Here is a 19,220-nt window from a genome sequence, read left to right on the forward strand (position 1 = left end):
TGTCCAACACGTCCGCCGATTTCATTATGTCAGTGAGGATAAATATTAAATTAACGACGTTAAATAGTGAGCAATACCTATATCATCTATTGACTCGTCACATAATTAATACAAATTCCTGAGTTCACAAGCATGTTCCCGCATGGCCATAAAGGTCAGCTGCGGACCAATCTTAATTTGTAGCAACAATGATATGTGAGGAGAGAAAGCGACGATCAAGAAAAACTTACGAATTCCGTAATAAATTTTCGCGTATGACGGATTCTTCGTTGCGACATGTTACATGTATGCGAGTGCTTGGGAGACTGAGCGGACAAAGAAAGAAACAAGGTGTCCCGAGGTAAAAATATAAACACTTAAACAGACATGATGACACTGTCGTATATCGAGTTTAAGTTCTCGGTATCTTTTTTTAAATTAATCGTGTTCTTATATTTCTTTATAAAGAACATTTCAGCGATCTCTCTCATTTTCCAGTGAGGTTCTTTGTGTAATATTTTCGGATCTGACTACTTAAAATTATGGTCATTCTGTATCCGGTGTTTACTTACGACAGAGAAATTGCTGTCATGTTTTTTAATATCGCTGAAATATTTCTTTACTCTTGTTTCAAGATGTCTCTTCGTCTGGCCAATGTAGGACGCGTCGCAATTCTCACAATCAATTTTGTAAACCACATTAGTTTCCCTGTTGGTCGCTAATCTGTCCTTGCCTCTCCTGATGACAGCACTGAGTTTTTTCGGTATCTTATATACCACGTCACAGCAGACTCTCTCAAGAGTACCCCGTATGCCCGCGCTTAAGCCCTTCACGTAAGGGATCATCACACATCTGCGTACATCAAACGTGCTGTCGCGTTCGGAATTGTTAGCGCTCAAGTTCCTTCTATTTTCTAATTGTCGCAATCTATTGTTAATATGCTTATTAACCAACTTAATCGGGAAGCTATTATCCACAAGGATATCTTTAATAATATTAATGTTGGCGTGATGGAAACGCTCGTCTGACAACAAGATAGCATGATCCACTAAGTTATTTATGCTGTTGATTTTATATTTAAGTGGATAATTAGAAAAGTAATTAATGTATCTCTCCGAGAAAGTTGGTTTCCTATACCAATTAGTGATTAACTCATCACCGTCCCTAATCACAATAGTATCCAGAAACGGCAACGAATCATCAGTTTCAATTTCGTAGGTGAAACGCAACCGTGGGTGGTAACCATTGAACGCTTCCAATAAAGCATTTATAGCTCGTTTCGGCACTATGGTAAAAACGTCATCTACATAGCGGAGGTAGATACAAACATCGAAGTCCAATAAACTTAAACAGTGAGTCTCAAGATCCTCCATGACCATATCAGCCAATATTGGAGAGAGGGGAGATCCCATGGGACTACCATAGATCTGCTCATAGAACTGGCCATCGAAACAAAAGCTAGTGGAATGTAAAATCAATTCTATGGCATGGAGGAACTGAGACAAACTGAGCTCAGTATTTTGTGAGATATAATGCCATCTTTTTCTCACCGACTCATACACCAACTCGTTCGGGATGTTGGTGAACAATGCTGTGACATCAAGAGACACAAGGACTTCGTCAGAGTTAATCCTCACATTCGCAATTCCTTTTACAAACGACCAACCATCCTTTACATGAGATCGTGGTTTGGGGATAGAGTTATGCAAAATCTCATGTATAAAGCGCGCGACATTATAGAGGGGACTGCCTATTGCTGACACGATGACACGCATAGGAAACCCGGTTTTGTGTATCTTTGGCAGGCCGTAACAACGAGGAAGATTTCCATTCGTACAATATAACTGTTTGAAGATTTGATAATCAATGATGTCATTGTCATGCCACGACTTCACGAGTTGGTTAATCTTAGTTGTGATCTGTTTAATGGGATTTTTATTCACCTTCTTATAAGTGGAGGCGTCACTTAATACCTCCGACATACGATTAATATAGTCAAACCTATCCATGATCACCGTTATTTGACCTTTGTCAGCCTTGGTGACAAAGACATCATCGTTATCGCGCAAAATTTTTTTACATTTCGAGAACTCATTAAGGATGTGTCGGTCAATATGACAAAAATGTTTGTTGCTATTTAAAAAGAGTTGAAGAGAACTGGCTATTGCGCTCCGTATTCCGTTAATAGCATTCGGAGGAAACTTATGGCTGTTAATCTCGACGTTCTTAATAGTTTCTAACGTTGCATTGCAACGGTCTTTTTTACACAAGCGGGAAACTGGTAGAGCGAAATTGTCACCCAAGCTTAAAAAATTAATTACAGAGTCCGGTATCTGTTTGTCAGTGGTGTTGACTAACCATTTCTTGTTGTTAGTATTAAAAAACGCGCGGCAAGCATCTTGTCTGTCCAATATTTGATTGAACTTTTTGACAAGTTTAATTCTAACGGATTCTATATGTTTAAAGATTTTTTCGTTGTTAAAGGTGAAAAAATTAATTTTAATGCGGAGTAAAGACCCAGACAGCATATAATATTTACGAAATATTTTACAAATATAGATATTAAATATTTTATAAGATATTAAATATTTTATAAATATTCTAATGTCTGCGATTTTCAGGTGTGAAAAAAATTATGAAAAATATGTAAAAATATTTATGAAAAATATTTATCAAAATTTTTCATAAATATTTTTAGATATTTATCATAATGTCATAATCCTTTTCATACCTGAAAATCGCGGACATTAGAATATTTATAAAATATTTAATATCTATATTTTTAAAATATTTTGTGAATATTGTGTGCTGTCTAGGGAATTTAGAAAAATATCATTTACCTTACAGAGGTCCACCATTTACCTTACAGAGTCCACCATTCCCTCGCCACATACAAAATCAAAGGGGAAAAGGTCGCGGCAACACATCATCGCCAAATCCCGTGCAAGAAACCAGCGATCATCTCGCACTAAGGTGCCGGTATTCTTTCGTTGCAGGCTGAAGAAATTTGTAAGAGTTGCATTTTTGTGGGTTTTCTTAACCTCATCTATTTCATGGTCATCTTTGAGGTGGCGAGCGAGGTCGCCGGTGCTGACCGAAAGAGAATAACTCTTAACGGCGAAGCTGAAAAGAAAAACTCGTTAAATTTTTGGCAGTAATAACTGTGTTCAACAAGTGACGCTGCGTAAATAAGCGTGATTGCGTGAAATGCGTAACGCACATTTCGGGTAATTCGGATGAAACAAACGCTTTTGTGTGTCGCTACGATACGTATCGTATTACGAATTATACAAATATGCTCCATTGCAGGAACAGCTAACAGCTAATAGAACAGTAGATCGACGATCCTGACTCACACACGAAACGAACGGTTATGAATGAGGGACCAATAGCTCCCAAAACGCTATAAAGAACCGAATTGCTTTAGGCAATTATTGAAAAAAAATTGTTCACAAAACTCTCTAAGACTTTAGAGAGACTCTCTAAAGACTCTCTAAAGACAATTATTGAAAAAAAATTGTTCACAAAACTCTCTAAGACTGTAAAACGACAACCCTGTTCGTACTTCGTTTTACCCTGCAGCGAGCAAAAGCGTCACCTCTGGAACTGGATAGAGTGAATAGATCAACGTGCGGGCAACTTTGAGTTATACGACAAGGGTCTCGGGTCTCGCTTTCCAAGATACGGTGAGAGCAAGTAGCAGCTATGCCGAAATTATAAGCACTGGCCATTTTCACCGAACCCAAATTAAACATGAGTAAAGTGCAACGCAACTTACCTGCTAAAAAGTTCATGTACAACTGGAAGAGGAAGAGGATCATCGACATCAACGTCTTCTCGCAGCTGATTTGGTGCGGGTTGTGGAACTTTTGGAAGCTTTGAGCTTTCTTGAGACATGGAACACAAAATACTTTGTCGCAGGCAATATGCTTTCTTTTCCCGTTCTTCGTATGAATCAATTTCCCGAAAAAATCCCAACATTTGCTTGACTTTTCTTTCGATGCGAGTAGTGTGACAGATAACTCAGCAACTGGCAGTCTGTTAATATTCACGGCGCCGTCTGCCATAATTCATTGATTCATAGCAACATGCAAAGAATCGCAATTCGCAACCGCAACTATAGGCGCAGGCGGGTTTCAATTGTTTCAAATGGCAGAAGGGCGGCGAGAGGGAGCTCCCCGTTCGGATCCGGCGGGTCATGTCCAGTGGCTTCTGTTGGTAGAAGTCACTGTGGTAACCCGTTGGTGAGGTGCGGGGTCTAAGAGTCCACCCTTCCTGCCGCCGGTCTACGGACCGGAGTGGCGGGAAGAATGGGAGCCCGGTGACTCCCTTAGGGACTGGCCTACGGGTCGGTCCCAATCGCCGGTAGGGAAAGGCGACTCTGACTTCAAACGCCCGGTCGGCCAGGACCGTTAGGGGGAAGTTTCTACTCCTCCCACCGACCTAGAGAAAGGAAAACCTTGATAAAAAACCACGGGGTTTGGGGTGGGTGGCCCCTTCACCCATTGCACGCCGGTGCTCCGGTAGGGTGAGGGAGCTGGGGTTTTTGTATTGGGGTGGGGTTTGGATCTCTCACCCATTGCACGCCGGTGTTCCGGCAGGGTGAGGGATCCGGCTGAAAGGCCAGAGGAGAGGTTTTGGGGGAGGGTGGTCCCCGTTCCCGAGGTGGGCAAGGATGCCGTCTCACCGAGGGAACGGGAAGATCCCCTCTCAATCTTCATTGCACACCGGTACTCCGACAGGAGAAGAGGGGATAACCTTCTTCCAAGCCGGCCCAGGACGTGGACTTGGATCGGTTGGAGGAGAGGCCCACACTTGGCGATTGCACACCAGGGACGTGGTCCCACGGTTCGCCAAGTGTGGAGAGTCGCCTGGGCCGCTCAAACATATTCCGAGGCCGAGGCCAGGCGATCTGGGTGGGACAGATTCGTCGGGCCGCTCGTACATATTCCGAGGTCGTGGCCGGCGGGTCTGGCCGCCGGACGCATAGGTCGGCGGCGCGTAGGTAACTCTGGTGGTCGGGGATCGCACCCCTCCCGAACCCGGCCATCGGAGTAGAAGGTTAGCCGCCGGTGCGGAGGTTACCTCGGCCGGCGGTTAAGGACAATAGCTGGTCGCCACGGCGGGCCTTAAAATGGGTGAACTTTCTTATCCCTAACCGTCCGTAGCGGCGCCCGCTGCGGTGCCCCGGGGGTCGGAGCCTGGGGACCCCTGAAAGTCCGTGGGACGGAGCTTGCTCCGCTCACGGGTCAGTAGGGGGCTGGAGTCCAGTTCCTCCGATGATTATTCCGGGGGCCCGCGACGTAGTCACCCCCCTCCCCCGGAGGAACTCGTTGGAACCCCTCCGGCTGGAAATTCTTCCTGGTCGGTCGGAGAGGGCATGTCTCTGGGTGGCGGAGCCGCAGCGGGTAGCGGGATAAAACGAAAATGACGGATCCTATTTTTGACAATTTTGAAAAGGTAGAGGTGGGAGGTAACGATGACGACAAGAGCTTTGGCATCCAAGGAAACACTCCCCTGGATACAAGGTGCAGCAACACCCCTGCGCCTGGAGAGGGCAACTTTGTCGTTCCTCTCGTTCCTCCTGCCCCGAAGAGCGTCAAGGAGAAGAGGCTCAAGAGGGAGAAAGATCGAAGCCGGAGCGCCGGGGGGAGAGAAGATATACGCGCTTCCTCCCGGAAAACGGAATTGAGGGACAGATCCAGGTCTAGGTCCAGGCCGGACTTTAGAGACCGCCATGGTCTAATGCCTAATAACAAGGGCAAATTCTGGACTGAGGTGGACGACTCAACACAAGAAGATCCCGACGAGGATGCGGAAATAGACCGCGACAGTTTAGACGGACGGGGGGAAGACGACGACGACGTAGAGGTCGTCGATATCTCCAACCTCACCACGGAGGAACGCAACGCTCTCTTGGGGGGGAGGAAAAGGCTCAGGAAAGCAGAGCCGACCAGCCACTACGGGCGAATACGCCCTTAAGAAGGTCCTCGCCGCCGAAAAGAAGAAGAAGGAGATCGAAAACGAGACGTCTGAAGGCCATCCAGAATGCCCGGAATCATACTTGAAAAACTCCGGGGCATAGACAAGGTAATCGGCAAGTGTTCAAACTTCAACGGCACTATGAGAGGGGAATTGAATGGCGCGGCGGCAGCAATTTCTGCTGCTGCAAATCATCTGGCAACGCGCCTCGGGGACTCCATGATTGGGGTCAACAGAGACATCGAGCTAGAGGAACTGCGAACCAAGGTCACCGCACAGCAAAAGGAGATTGACGGTCTCCGATTGCTAAAACAGGAGAACACGCAGCTGCAGCTGCAAATAACGCAGCTGTAGCAGCAGACGGCCATGCTCCACGAGCAGTGTTTGCCGTAGATGATTTTAGAATTATCTAGATGAAGATAAGATAAAAATCCATAAATTTATCTTAGATAAGATAAAAATATTCTTACTTTTAATTAATCTAGATGTAAGATGATATAATTATCGCAATTTATCTAGGTAATTTTTTTAGATAATTGTGTTTGAGACTATTTATAAAAGGTTATAAAAAGTATTACGCAGGTTATAAAAATGATATTAAAATAATACTCATAATTTTATTACAAGTTTTTATTTCTTAAAAAAAGTTTTTCAAACGTTGTATCTGATAAACGATTTCGACGTAGCACACAAAGTTGCGCTAGACTAAATAAGTGTTCTACCGAAGCCGACGATGGCAAGGAGTGTTATACTTCAGAAAAATATACCGAATATTTGGGAAATTTATAAGACATTGAAGTTCCTTTGATTTGCACTCCAAATATGAAAATGCTTCAATGTTACTACCGCAAATAGTTGTTTGCGTATTCTATTTTTTTTTCGATATCACGGAAAAAATTTTCCTCTTCGCTACTAGATGTAGATTTATTTTCGAATGTAGTAACATTCTTGTTATACAAATTATCCACTTTGTAACGATGCACCCCCAAAACTGCATCGTTCCGGCCTAACGTCCTGCCAAACCGCCCGGCCGAAGAACGGGCACGGTGTGCCCACCGTATTTTTAACGCTTAGCATATAATGTTAGGAAGTCCGCGAACGGACTTACCGCGGCAACCGCTTCGACGCGCCGAGCGGTGCCGAAGACGACCGAAGACCGCCGAACGCGATCGCGGCGTCGGGACGCCGCACAGTGGTCCCAAATCCCGAAAAGCTGGCAAAAATTCGAAAAATAAAGTTTTTATTTTTAATGACTTTTAACTGTTGGAATAGTTGTAGTGATACCCCTACCATATTTTTACATCGTTTATTAGAGCGCAGATGGTCGTATATGCCTTTGACATTCATTTCCAAAGTGAGCGTCGAGCGCGTCGCCTTCAGCTCTCACGACATACAAAAACAAAAGGTTATTCAAACGCGCACAGAATTTTTCTTAGTTTATGTATTTTAATTTGGCAAAATGGATTCTTCTCCTGAAAGTAAGTACAATTTTAATATATTACTCAAAATATATATGAACAATATTTTAAACAATAAATTAATAATCAAGTTAGTCATAATTTTCATGAACGCGCTCCAGAAAATCGTGACATAATAACTAATAAGTTAAAAATCTTGTCAGATCCTGCCGTCTAACCAACTTTTTATTAAACATTTCTTCAAAACATAGGTAATGGTAAGGTAATGTTAAGAAATGCAATTTTGTGCAAGCTGTATTCTGTTTTTTGTGGAGCTCTCTGTAGCATATCAGTTAGCAATAGTCGTGTTGCGCGCGTCTAAAGAACAGGAAAGGTGACAGGTGGCAATAGTGGGCCTGTCTCGGTGTCTCGCGATTCGGTGCTTACCGTTCCTTTTTTTCTCTGATGCGAACTGTGCGTGCGAGCGGATCGGAAGGCCTTGCAAGATAAGTACAGAGAACTTTGTATAACTGCGTATTATCAATTGTAATAATTTTGCGTGCTAACGAACTTAATTTGCGTTATAGCCCTTGTTTGAGTTTATTTTGAAGAATTAAGTGAACGGACAAAACTTATAAAAACACAAAGTTTTCGGGAAGAGCATAGCGCCGAAACGCTAGCCTTCGCTACACAAATGAGTTTTCGGGCTTCAGGAAATTTGGATGCAGCAAAAGTGGTAAAAGACGTCACAATAGGCAGCCCATCAACAGCATCGAAATATAGAAGATCTTTAGATAACGTTTTAGAAAAACAAATGTCCAGCGATGCTGCCCTTGCGCTTTTGGTGGAAAATAAATTATCTAAAATTAACAGAGATATTGCGAACGAAATTATCTAAAAGCCAATATCAGAGAATAAGATCGGTAAACATCGAAAACAATTGTAAATTATATCCGCCATACAAATCTGTTTTAGAAGCGAAGCAAAAATGTTATTCGCCGAAATCAGAAATAACTGTAACAGAATCTTGCGCACAAATTAAACTACAATCTTTGATAAATCACACTGCAGAAAGAATATTGTTAACACAAACGGACGTTATTAAGAGCCTAACATCTGATAAAGTACGCCAATTGGATTTAATTTGCAAATGAGGTTGCGATGGAACTTCTGGACAAAGTACATTCAAATAGAAATTCACTAATGATGACGGAACTAAATCTGATTCGAATATTTTTTTTACTTTACTCGTACCATTGCAGCTTTTATCAATTGATAAAAAAACGAATTCAAAAGTCATTGTGTGAAAAAATCTTAGGCTTTCGTCCCCACGATTCTGTAGACCAATAAAAATTGAATTTTTGCACGAAACTGCAGAAGCCACAAGGTCAGAAATAGATTGCATTAAAGAACAAGAAAAAAACCTTATCCCGTTTCAAACAATTGTTGACGAAAAAGAAATTAACATTCATTAGAAACTGGCATTGACTATGGTTAATGGAAAAGTTTGTAATTCAATGACTAATACTGCATCCAGTCAACGTTGTTACATATGTCAAGCAATTTCTAAACAATTTAATGACATTGACAAAGTTTTGAATAACAAAATTAATGAAGATAACACAATTTGGAATTTCGTCGCTGCATGCGTGGATACGATTTTTTGAGTGCTGTTTACATTTATCATATAAATTAGAAATCAAAAAGTGGCAAGCGCGCTGTGATTTAGACAAAGAAAGTGTGAATACTCGTAAACGAAATATACAAAAAGGTTTCCGTCTACAACTGGGACTTATTGTTGATCAACCAAAGCAAGGATTTGGAAGCACAAATGACGGAAACACTGCTCCACGTTTTTTTGAAAATTCCACGATTTCCGCTTCCATAACAAGTGTAGATTTAGATTTGATAAAAAGATTCCATGTAATATTGCAGGTAATTTCGTGCGGTCATGACATGGATTTAACGAAATTTCAAAAATTTACTTTGAACACAGCTCGCAAATTTGTAGAACTTTATCCTTGGTTTAATATGCCGACTACGGTTCACAAAATTTTGATTCATAGTCCACAAATAGTAGCTTCCCTCTTACTCCCAATTGGTCAAATGTCCGAAGAGGGACAGGAATCTTGTAATAAGTACATCAAACAATTCAGACAATTTCGCCAGAAAATGCAGCAGAATTGAAAATATAGAAGATGTATTATTAAGGCTCTTAGTAACGTCAGATCCGTTAATTTCAAGTTTAAAAAAACTTTCGCAAAAAAAATAAGATCGTTGTCATCTGAAGCTGTTAAATTATTAATTCTACCAACAATCGAAAAAGCAAGTTTTGAAAGTTCAATAATAGATGAATCTAGTGATGATGACAATGATTCTTCATCAGATAGCGAATAATCATTATAGATTTGTTGTTAATAATAAATGAACATTCAAATTGTATTTTTCTTTACTTATTCAATTCCTACCTTTTCACATTGCCTCTCAATACCAACATCATATTACTATAAATAATGGTAACAAAGTTCGCCATTTTGAATCCGCCATTTTGTTTTTTTGCAATTTTGACATCAAATTGTTAATTAGCGACTTCGAAAACCCCTTGGTAACAAACTTCAATTACATTAATCCATTTTTCACAATTTAATTAACAATTAAAATTTGAAAAATTTTACAATTAACAAAAAATGTTTTGTTTAATATTAAAACGGATTCGTTTTCAGGGACCTCAATAACAAAATTATTTTCAGCCAAATAAAACATTTTTTTAACAATTACATTCGCCATATTAGACCCGCCATTTTGTTTTTTGCAATTTTAACCTTAGATTCATAATCAGCGACCTCAAAAACCCCTAAATACAGACTTTTGTAAAAATTGAGCAATACCTTCATATTTTTGCCAGCTTTTCGGGATTTGGGACCACTGTGCGCCGTAATCCCCGACCGCTCCGCCGCACCGTCCCGGCGCTCGCGATTGCCGTCGCTACCCCCGCCACTCCGTAACGCCGTCGCGACGCGTATATAAGCCAGACGTCGTTAACACAATTTGCGATTTCGTCTGAACGAGGGTATAGAGCCTTTGGCATACTTTGCCTTCGCCGAGTGTGTCTTGATAGACGATCAGCTTCCTCTTCCACGAGACTACCCGAACGGGGGCAGAGCGCTTCTCTGTCTCCACCGAGCGCTTCTCGCCGGGTACCGCCTCGCCTCCAAACGCTTGCAGCCTCCACCGAGCGCTTCTCGGTGGTTGGACTCGCGCCTTTCTTCCTCGATCTAGCTACTCGTAGCCTGCCACTGGAGGTAGAGTCTGCGTACTCTTGTCTGCCACTCGCGCTAGACCGATCCTTCTGCCACCGGGCGAAATCTCCGCGATTATCATCACCGCGTCCACGCTTCGCACTATTTCCGCGATTTCATCGCCGCCCCCGCGCTTCGCGCCATTTCGGCGCGCCCCGCTCTGCGACACCGGGAGCACCGGTTCCGCCCGAGACACTCTGTAACGCGGTCCGGCACTCGAGCCTTTGTGAATATTCCGCACCGTCATTCCATTGTATAAATCACTGTATATATTTGAGCGGAAATCTTTGTTACCGTTCCGTCCGCGATTTCAGCCTGTATCTAAAACCGCGACGCTTGGACATGCTTTCACGTAGAATAAATCTTTGTTAATTTGTCCCGAACACCAAGTCGTGTGTCTTTCCTCCGCCCTTACTCCGAACCCTGACCAGCCGCAAGCGAATCCGCGCTTCGGAAGCAAGGTTGTTTCAACTTCTTTTAAAAATAAGTCTTTACACAGTTCCACATATTGTTCTGGGATCCAATTTAACTTAAATCGCGGTAATGCAATAACGGACAGAATAAAAATTCTACTCTCTACATGATTAAGATAAAAAAATGTGCTTAAATCGCCTTTCTAAATTAAACTTTATTCCAGTTGCTAATGGATCACAATATTTTAAATGCGTATAGCTTTTTAGTTTATTTCGCAATATAGTAAGTGTTCCGTGGAACAAAGGCAGCGGTGATCGAGCCGTCGCAGGAACGTTGAGCGCAATTCAATTTTTTGTTAGTTAGCTAGGAAACAGAAAAGTTATTGATCACGCGAATCTTTGTAGTGTAGACGACCCATCGCGCCCTTCTTCGGAAAACGATTATTTGTACGGTGATATTGTCTCACGTAGAAAGAGCCGAGTCTCTTATACACATACGCGATCGAGCCGAGTCTTAAGTACGCGATCGAGCCGAGTCTCGAGCACGCGATCGAGCCGAGTCTCGATTATGGGGCCCCGTTCGCGATATCGAGTGTCGCCATTAGTCTTTTTACATACACGTATTCTCACTATTGTCAATTCAATTGTACGTCACGCGAACTCTGGGGTTTTTTTATGCCTTAACAGGCTTTTCACCCATGAGCCAATAAAGGTCTATTTCCCTTGGCTCAAAATCACGACTCGTTTTATTTTCATTCATCCATCCCAAAACCGAAAAATTTCTTCATCTTGAAAAGTTTTCGACGATACAGTTTTTGGTGCCTCCTGTGAGGTATAACTCAAGAAGAGGACGTTTAACGCCGATACCGAGACGTCCATCCACACGCAGAACGGTCGTCTCCGGGGTCCACCCCGCCCGAGCCAACGTAGAGAACCTTCGAGATTAAAGAGCTAAGTATTCTCAAGTACATACGTCTCATATCCGATAAATTCATCTCTCATTGAATTCGATATTGACGAGTTTCTGTTTAATTTACGTCTACATAAAGATTTATCGACAAGAGGAGATTAAGATTCGCGGAAGGACGTTTTTGTCCGAGCGCGCTCAGACGCGTTGGAATACATTAGTATTTACATTTCGAGACATACAAGTACGTAGCCGGGTGCGTTTTGATTCGCCGCCGAGAGAGAAAAATTTGTCAAGCCGCGATTCGTTAATGTTATTGGTCGCGCCCGGGAAGACCGACGACGCATTATCGGTCGTGCGCGGGAAAACCGACCCAGCCGTGCGAGCTGAGTCGCGTTATATTAATTCCGAGTATACATCAAAATGTCTAACAAATTATAAGGTCAAGTTTCATCAAATTCATTATGAGTCGCCTACGATATATCAGTCAGAAGCGTTCAACGCTGAAGGCTCAACTGACCAATCTAGAAAAAATAGTCGCGGAGGATCGATTAGACGAGGCAAACCTAAAGATGCGATTAGATGCGTATAACAGAACTTTTCCACGCATACGAAGAGTTGCATGACGAGCTCGAAATGACGGAGCCGGCGGATGAAAATTTAATCGAACTTAACGATATTCAGGACCGATATTACGCGATTGCGAGCAAAATCGGATCACTCACACTGGCGGCAACATCTCACACAGTCAACTTAAACGCGACTTCGATCCCGGTCGATAACAACATGCGTCGTATTAAATGACCGATTGCCGAACTACCAAAATTTGACGGTGATCTAGAAAAATGGTTATCGTTCAAGAATACGTTTGTAACAATGATCGATTCACGAGAAGATATAACGGACTTGCAAAAGTTTTTATATCTGAAGGATTCATTACGAGACGACGCTCTGAATAAGATTTCAATCTACAACGTGAGCGAGGAAAATTACAAAAACGCGTGGAAGCTTCTCAACGACTCGTACAAGAAAAAACGAATTCTAATCGCAAAACATCTCGACGCGATTATCGATTTACCGGCGCCAGGTAAAGCTACGCACAGGGGATTGATAAAGCTCGTTGACGACATGCGACAACACGTAAACATGCTCGCGTCGTTGGGAGTGCATCCGGATCAGCATCTGTTAATTCGAATAATAGAACGCGCATTACCAACAAACATTCGCGTTTAGTGGGAAGAGACTCTTAGTTTGGATGCTCGCCGACGCTCGAACAATTATACAAGTTCGTTTCAGAAACTGCGTTCCGCATCTTCACCCTAGAACAAAACGCATCGCATTCCAAATCGGAAATCGGCAATAAGCAACAAACAAAAAAGAGACATCCTCGTTTAAAATGCGTAAAGATGATTCAGGAGCGCGCGTTTTAGTTATCAATACACCCTCGAACTGTTCCTTTTGTAAAAAAGAAAAACACTCGGTATACAAATGAATTTCCTGAATTCATTAAGCTGTCGGTACCGCGTAGGTGGGATTTCATTAAAAAATCTAAACTTTGCAAGAATTGCCTCCGAGCACACACTGGCAATTATAGCTGGTCGCATTGCAAAATGTGCAATAAATATCACAACACGCTTTTACAAAACCCGACATCCAAATCATTGGCGATAAAACAGGAAACTTCCAAGGTCGAACCCGAGAATTCTTCAAATCAGTCATCGGCACCGCCGCCTGAATCGGAATGACGGAGATCACCGTTTTCGAAGCAATTTCGCGAAATCTACAATCACAGTTAATGATGAGCACGATAGTTCGTGTAAAAAACTCACACGGTAATTTCATTCACAATCAGTGTCGCGCCTTATTAGACACTTGTGCAACGGCTCATTTTGTAACGCAGGATTTTGTTCGAAATTTAAAGGTACCCGTACGCCCATGTTTTATTCAGATCGACGCGATTGACGACATGCACACAACATCAAACGGTACAGTTGAATTCTTCATTCATTCGATCAACGACGATTTCAAGAAAAAACTTTTATTCTTAATAGTATCAAAAATCGCAGACAGAATTCCGGACGAAGTATTTCCACGCGAGTCGATTGACTTACCAGCAAATTTAAAATTAGCTGACCCACAATTTCACTTACCTCGATCAGTCGACATGATCATCGGTTCCGGAGCGACCTTATCTTTGCTATCGATCGGACAAATTAATCTTTCGCGGGATAATTGCGATTTATTTTTGCAAAAAACTCAGCTCGGCTGGGTCGTCGTCGGAGGGATAGTCGCGACCGGCGAAAGGGGCATCGTTTCATGCAAGTCGACAGAATTGACGGAACAAATTGCAAAATTTTGGCTATTAGAAGACACCACCGCTAAACAGTTTAAATCGTCGGACAACTCGGAATGCAAGAACCATTACACCCAGAACACGACGCGCGATGGTTCGGGACGTTACATTGTGCGATTACCATTTCGAATGGTGGAAAGGAACTTCGGGAATTCACGAGTGATCGCGTTGCGTCGGTTTCGCGGATTACAGAAAAAACTCAAGGCTAATCCGATACTTAAACAAGAATACGAACGCGTGATGAACGAATACATTAATTTAGGCCACATGTCACTGTTACCGGAAGAATCGGAAGGTTATTATCTCCCCCATCACGCCGTTACAAAATCCACGAGCGTTTTACAACTAAAGTACGAGTAGTTTTCGACGCGTCGGCAAAGACTAACAGGGGAATATCGTTAAATGACACTCTGATGGTCGGTCCTACGATTCAAAGCAAATTTTGCGATCACTTGTTGCGATTTCGCATGCATAAATACGTGCTCACCGCGGACATTGAGAAAATGTATAGACAAATCTGGATGCATCCCGACGATCGACAGTACCTAAAAATTTTCTGGTTTCACGAGGGTCGCATTCGTACGTTTCTATTAAATACTGTGACTTTTAGTCTGTCATCGGCTCCTTTTCTCGCCATTCAGACGATCCAACAGCTCGCGAGTGACGAAAGCGCCGATCTCCCCGTCGGCGCTGAAAGTTTGGAACGCGATTTTTATGTTGATAATCTTATAACCGGGGCAAAAATTTTAAAGAAGCTCATACAGATTCGAGACGAAACTATTGAAATTCTAAAACGCGGTGGCTTCAACATAAAACAGTGGGCATCGAATCATCCGCGAGCTCTCGAAAATTTGAACGAAAGAAGCGTAGATGTCGAGTTTCTTATCAACGAAAATCCGATTCTGAATACGCTAGGCATTTCATCGAACGCGCGTCGCGACGAATTATTTTATACAGTCAATCCTATTTAGTTATTTGATAGAATAACTAAACGTCATATTTTACCGGAAATAGACAAGATTTTCGACCCCCCCCCCCCCGGACTTCTCGGTCCGATTATTCTTTCCAAAGTTTTAATGCAAGAATGTTGGAAAGCGAAAATTTCGTGGGACAAGTCAGTACCCAGCGCTTTATATTTTCATGGTCATCATTCGTAAATCAACTCGAGCTAACTGATCATCTGGCTATCGATCGACGTTTAACGGTCGATGAGCCTATCGAAATTCAAGTTCACGGTTTTTGTGATGCGAGTAAGGTTGGTTATGGAGCCTGCTTGTACATTCGATCCCGCAACGAGCGGGGAGACATACTTGTACGACTTTGTTGCGCCAAAGCGCGCGTTGCTCCTCTCAAAGACGTGACGATGCCTCGACTCGAATTGTTAGGGGCGCATACACTGGCGCGGTTATATCACGAAGCGAGTACAGCATTCACTTTCGAGCCTGATGAAACTGTTTTTAGGACGGATTCTATGATTGTCTTACATTAATTGAAAAAATCTCCGAGTATTTTCAGACTGTTCGAGGCAAATCGTGTCAAGGAAATTCAAGAAATTAGTAAAAAATTCAAATGGCAACACGTTAGATCGAAACACAATCCAGCCGACGCGTTGTCGCGAGGTCAACTTCCGCGAGAATTTTTGAAAAACGAATCTTGGTTCACGGTCCATCATGGCTTAGACAGTCCGAAGCAAATTGGCCAATATCTTTCGAAACTTCTATTAAGGAATTACCCGGCTTAAAGAAAACCATTTGTTTAGTGTCACAGGTTGCCTCAAACGATATCTTCAAAAGATTCTCATCCTATACGAGGTTAATTCGTACCATCGCATATTGTTTGCGAATGCATAATGCCCGCGCACGACGTAATGCCCGAAGCGCGAGCCCCCAAGTGCGCGACGCTATGTAATAGTGCGCTCGCGAGATTCCTTTTCGAGCAAGCACGACGATATTTGCCCGCACACGCGGCGCAAAATATCCGCGACGCCCGTAATACAATGCAATATGCCCGATGCGATCTCCCGCGACGCGCCCCGTATGCTTCCTCGCACGGCAAGCACCAATACTCACAAATACGCAACGCTAAACACAATATCTGCCGAAGCGCACCGCTCGCGGCACGCTTCCGCCCACGATTCACAAAATGCACGCCACAATAACCGCGAATTGACTGTCGATTACGCGAGCTTCAAGAAGGGCTTTCCGAAACATTCCTGGCTACGATCTCGGCCGGCCACGCACCCGCGGTCCCGGCAATTAGCCGCGATAAGCTAACCGGCATCCACAACGACGGGAGCCGGTATCGAAATGCAATAAGTGATCAGGCCGATTTACACGGTAATCGAATCGATAAATACGCCTACTTGCGCCGGGTCGCGACCGAGATCGAGCCCTCAATTACTTGGTAGCACCGGAGTGGAGATCTTACAGTTCTGGCTGCTCGCTGCTGCTCGGCGGCGTCGGGGCGCTCGTCCTAGGGTGGCTCCTCGTCTCCGGCTGAATCGACAGTGAGGAGCGGTCGGCTCGGCGGGACCACGCCGCGCGCCGGGCCCCCGCGCACGCGCCCTCAAGCTCGCGGTTCTTCCGCCCCGCCGATTGGTCGTGTGTGTCGCCCTGTACGCGATGTTGTAGACGATTTCCGCCATTTTCCCGCGGCCCGTTTGATTTAGCTGTTGTATGTGCGTGGGCCTCTTGCGGTTTCCCGCCCGGATGATCAGGCCGTGGCGGCGCCGCTCGGCCCTCTGGGCGCCGTCGGGTGAAGTGTGCAGGTCGTCCACCCGCGCTGCAGTCGCGGTGGTGCACCCGTGGTTAAGCTGCGGCGGGGCCGTGTCATGCTGGGCGAGACATTTCCGGCGCTTCTCCAGCGGCAGGCCCCGGTGGCCCGCCCGTCGACCGACCACTCCGCCGTACGTCCTCCGAGCGCCCGTCCTTCCCTCGTCGCGACTCTCGTCGTTACCTGTGGTCGGTGATCCCCCGCTCCGGCACTATCTGTCATTCCTACGGAAAGTTCTATAAAAAAGTTAGTTAACACAGACAGCCCTTCCTCGACTCGAGTCGAGGCGCCATCCCCGACCTTCCCCTCGGCCGAGTTACCGTCTGGGCGGGGGACGCGACAAATGTCACGTCACAGACTAAATATTTTTATTTACAACTTATATATAATAATCAATATACACATTATTCCTCACCAAATATTTCCCTGAACAATTGCATTCTTTGATCTACTTGAACTCCCCAATTAATATTTTCGTTAGGATTATTATTTATATTATATCATTCAGTTCTTCATTATAATAATCAAAATTGTCATCATTACAATTTAAACATAAATTATGTAAGATACATGCTGCTACAATTGTATTTGCAATAAATGGCATTTCGCGGTATTCTGAAAAAAATTTAATCCGTCGGAAACGTTCTTTTAGATAACCAAATGTTCTTTCTACAGCCATACGCGTTGAAGAATGTATGTAATTAAATTCAGTTTGAAGAGGAGTAAGGTGACCATTATCACGGAAAGGAGGAACGAGCCATTGTAATGATGGGTATGCAGAGTCGCTGATTAAAAATTTTCCATCTGGAAAGAATACTTCTCTATGTTCATTAGCTGAATCATATAATGGAGATTTCCTCAGAACTCATGCATCATGGAGAGGACCCGGCTGGCCACAGTATACGTTGGTGAATTTCATACTCGCATCTACGACAACTTGTAGATTTATAGAAAAGTATTTTTTACGGTTACAATAATCTTTTGCATTTTCGACATTAGGTTTTTCGATTTTGATATGAGTGTAGTCAATTGCTCCTATTACATTTGGAATGCTTCTTTTAGTATTAAACTGATGACAAACATATGCTACGTATTGTCCTTCAGGTCACTTGATAATATCATCTAATTTTGTCAAAATCCAAGCTGTCATCCGACGAAGTACTCGAAAAACAGATGAAATTGAGACATCAAATCTATCTGATATTGTTCGTAAAGGTTTTGTGTTCGCCAAGTGCTACAAAAATATAAGAAGACTGAGTTTCGCTTCAATTGGTTTCACTCCAAACGAATGCGAAGGAATAAATCCACTTTCATGTAATTCATCTAGAATATGTAGATAATCATAGATTTCAAATATTGTTAAATCATATTTAAAAACAAAGTTTATATCTTTTTTTTATATCAATATTTTCTATTAATCGAATTGCTGTAGTGCGCTCAACTCGCAAATGCTCCTTAAATTCTAACTCTGTCCAGCTATCCACAATGTGAACATAATGTTCTACCTGATGTCTCTTACGTCCACTAGTTAAATACTTCAATAGAGGAAACACCAATAAATAATCATCATTTTCTTCACTGCTTGAAGATGTATTTATTAGTAACTGAAAGACTATTGTTCCAGTCTATTTCACTCATATTTGAGCTCTCTGTACTTGTACTCGTAGTACTGGTACTAGTGTTCATTTCACTTTCTATTAGAAGACTAATCGTTATCTTTTTTTTCATATTCGTCTATATAAAAAATACTTAATTGATTAATAAAACTTGTAAATTCTATTAATAAGTAAAATTAACAAAAACCGTATAAATTAGGTACCATACAAAATAAACATGTCATACTCAATTTATATTTAAAAGTATATATTTACTTAATGTTCACGCGCGAGCGAGAGTTGTCGCGGCAAACGTGAGAGATGCCGGGATCGCTCAGAGAGAGCGAGAGGTGAGAGCGACGGAGCGAAGAAAGTGCTAGAGCGAGAGAGGTGACTTTGGAGCGAGATATTTTGGAGCGTGAACAATAGATGTCAAGAGTCGTTGGATTAGTCGAAGGTCACTTTTGAAATTAACGAAGTGTCTTTGTTAACAAGAAACAATTCCTTTATTATAATCGCTAAT

The 19,220-nt window shown here is 42.9% G+C and overlaps 1 protein-coding gene across 1 annotated transcript; it reads right to left on the reverse strand.

Annotated features, from left to right (window-relative positions):
- Positions 1 to 509: 509 nt before the first annotated feature.
- On the reverse strand, positions 510 to 4,046 carry LOC139824337 (uncharacterized). Its single transcript, XM_071796867.1, has 2 exons — positions 3,758 to 4,046; positions 510 to 1,570 (listed from the first exon to the last, which is right to left on the reverse strand). Exons 1-2 carry the CDS (start codon positions 4,044 to 4,046, stop codon positions 510 to 512), a joined length of 1,350 nt encoding a protein of 449 aa, XP_071652968.1.
- Between the last annotated feature and the right edge of the window lie 15,174 nt (positions 4,047 to 19,220).

Source organism: Temnothorax longispinosus, unplaced genomic scaffold (genome assembly GCF_030848805.1).
Source record: "Temnothorax longispinosus isolate EJ_2023e unplaced genomic scaffold, Tlon_JGU_v1 HiC_scaffold_33, whole genome shotgun sequence".
In the NCBI taxonomy this organism is placed as follows: Eukaryota; Metazoa; Arthropoda; class Insecta; order Hymenoptera; family Formicidae; genus Temnothorax; species Temnothorax longispinosus.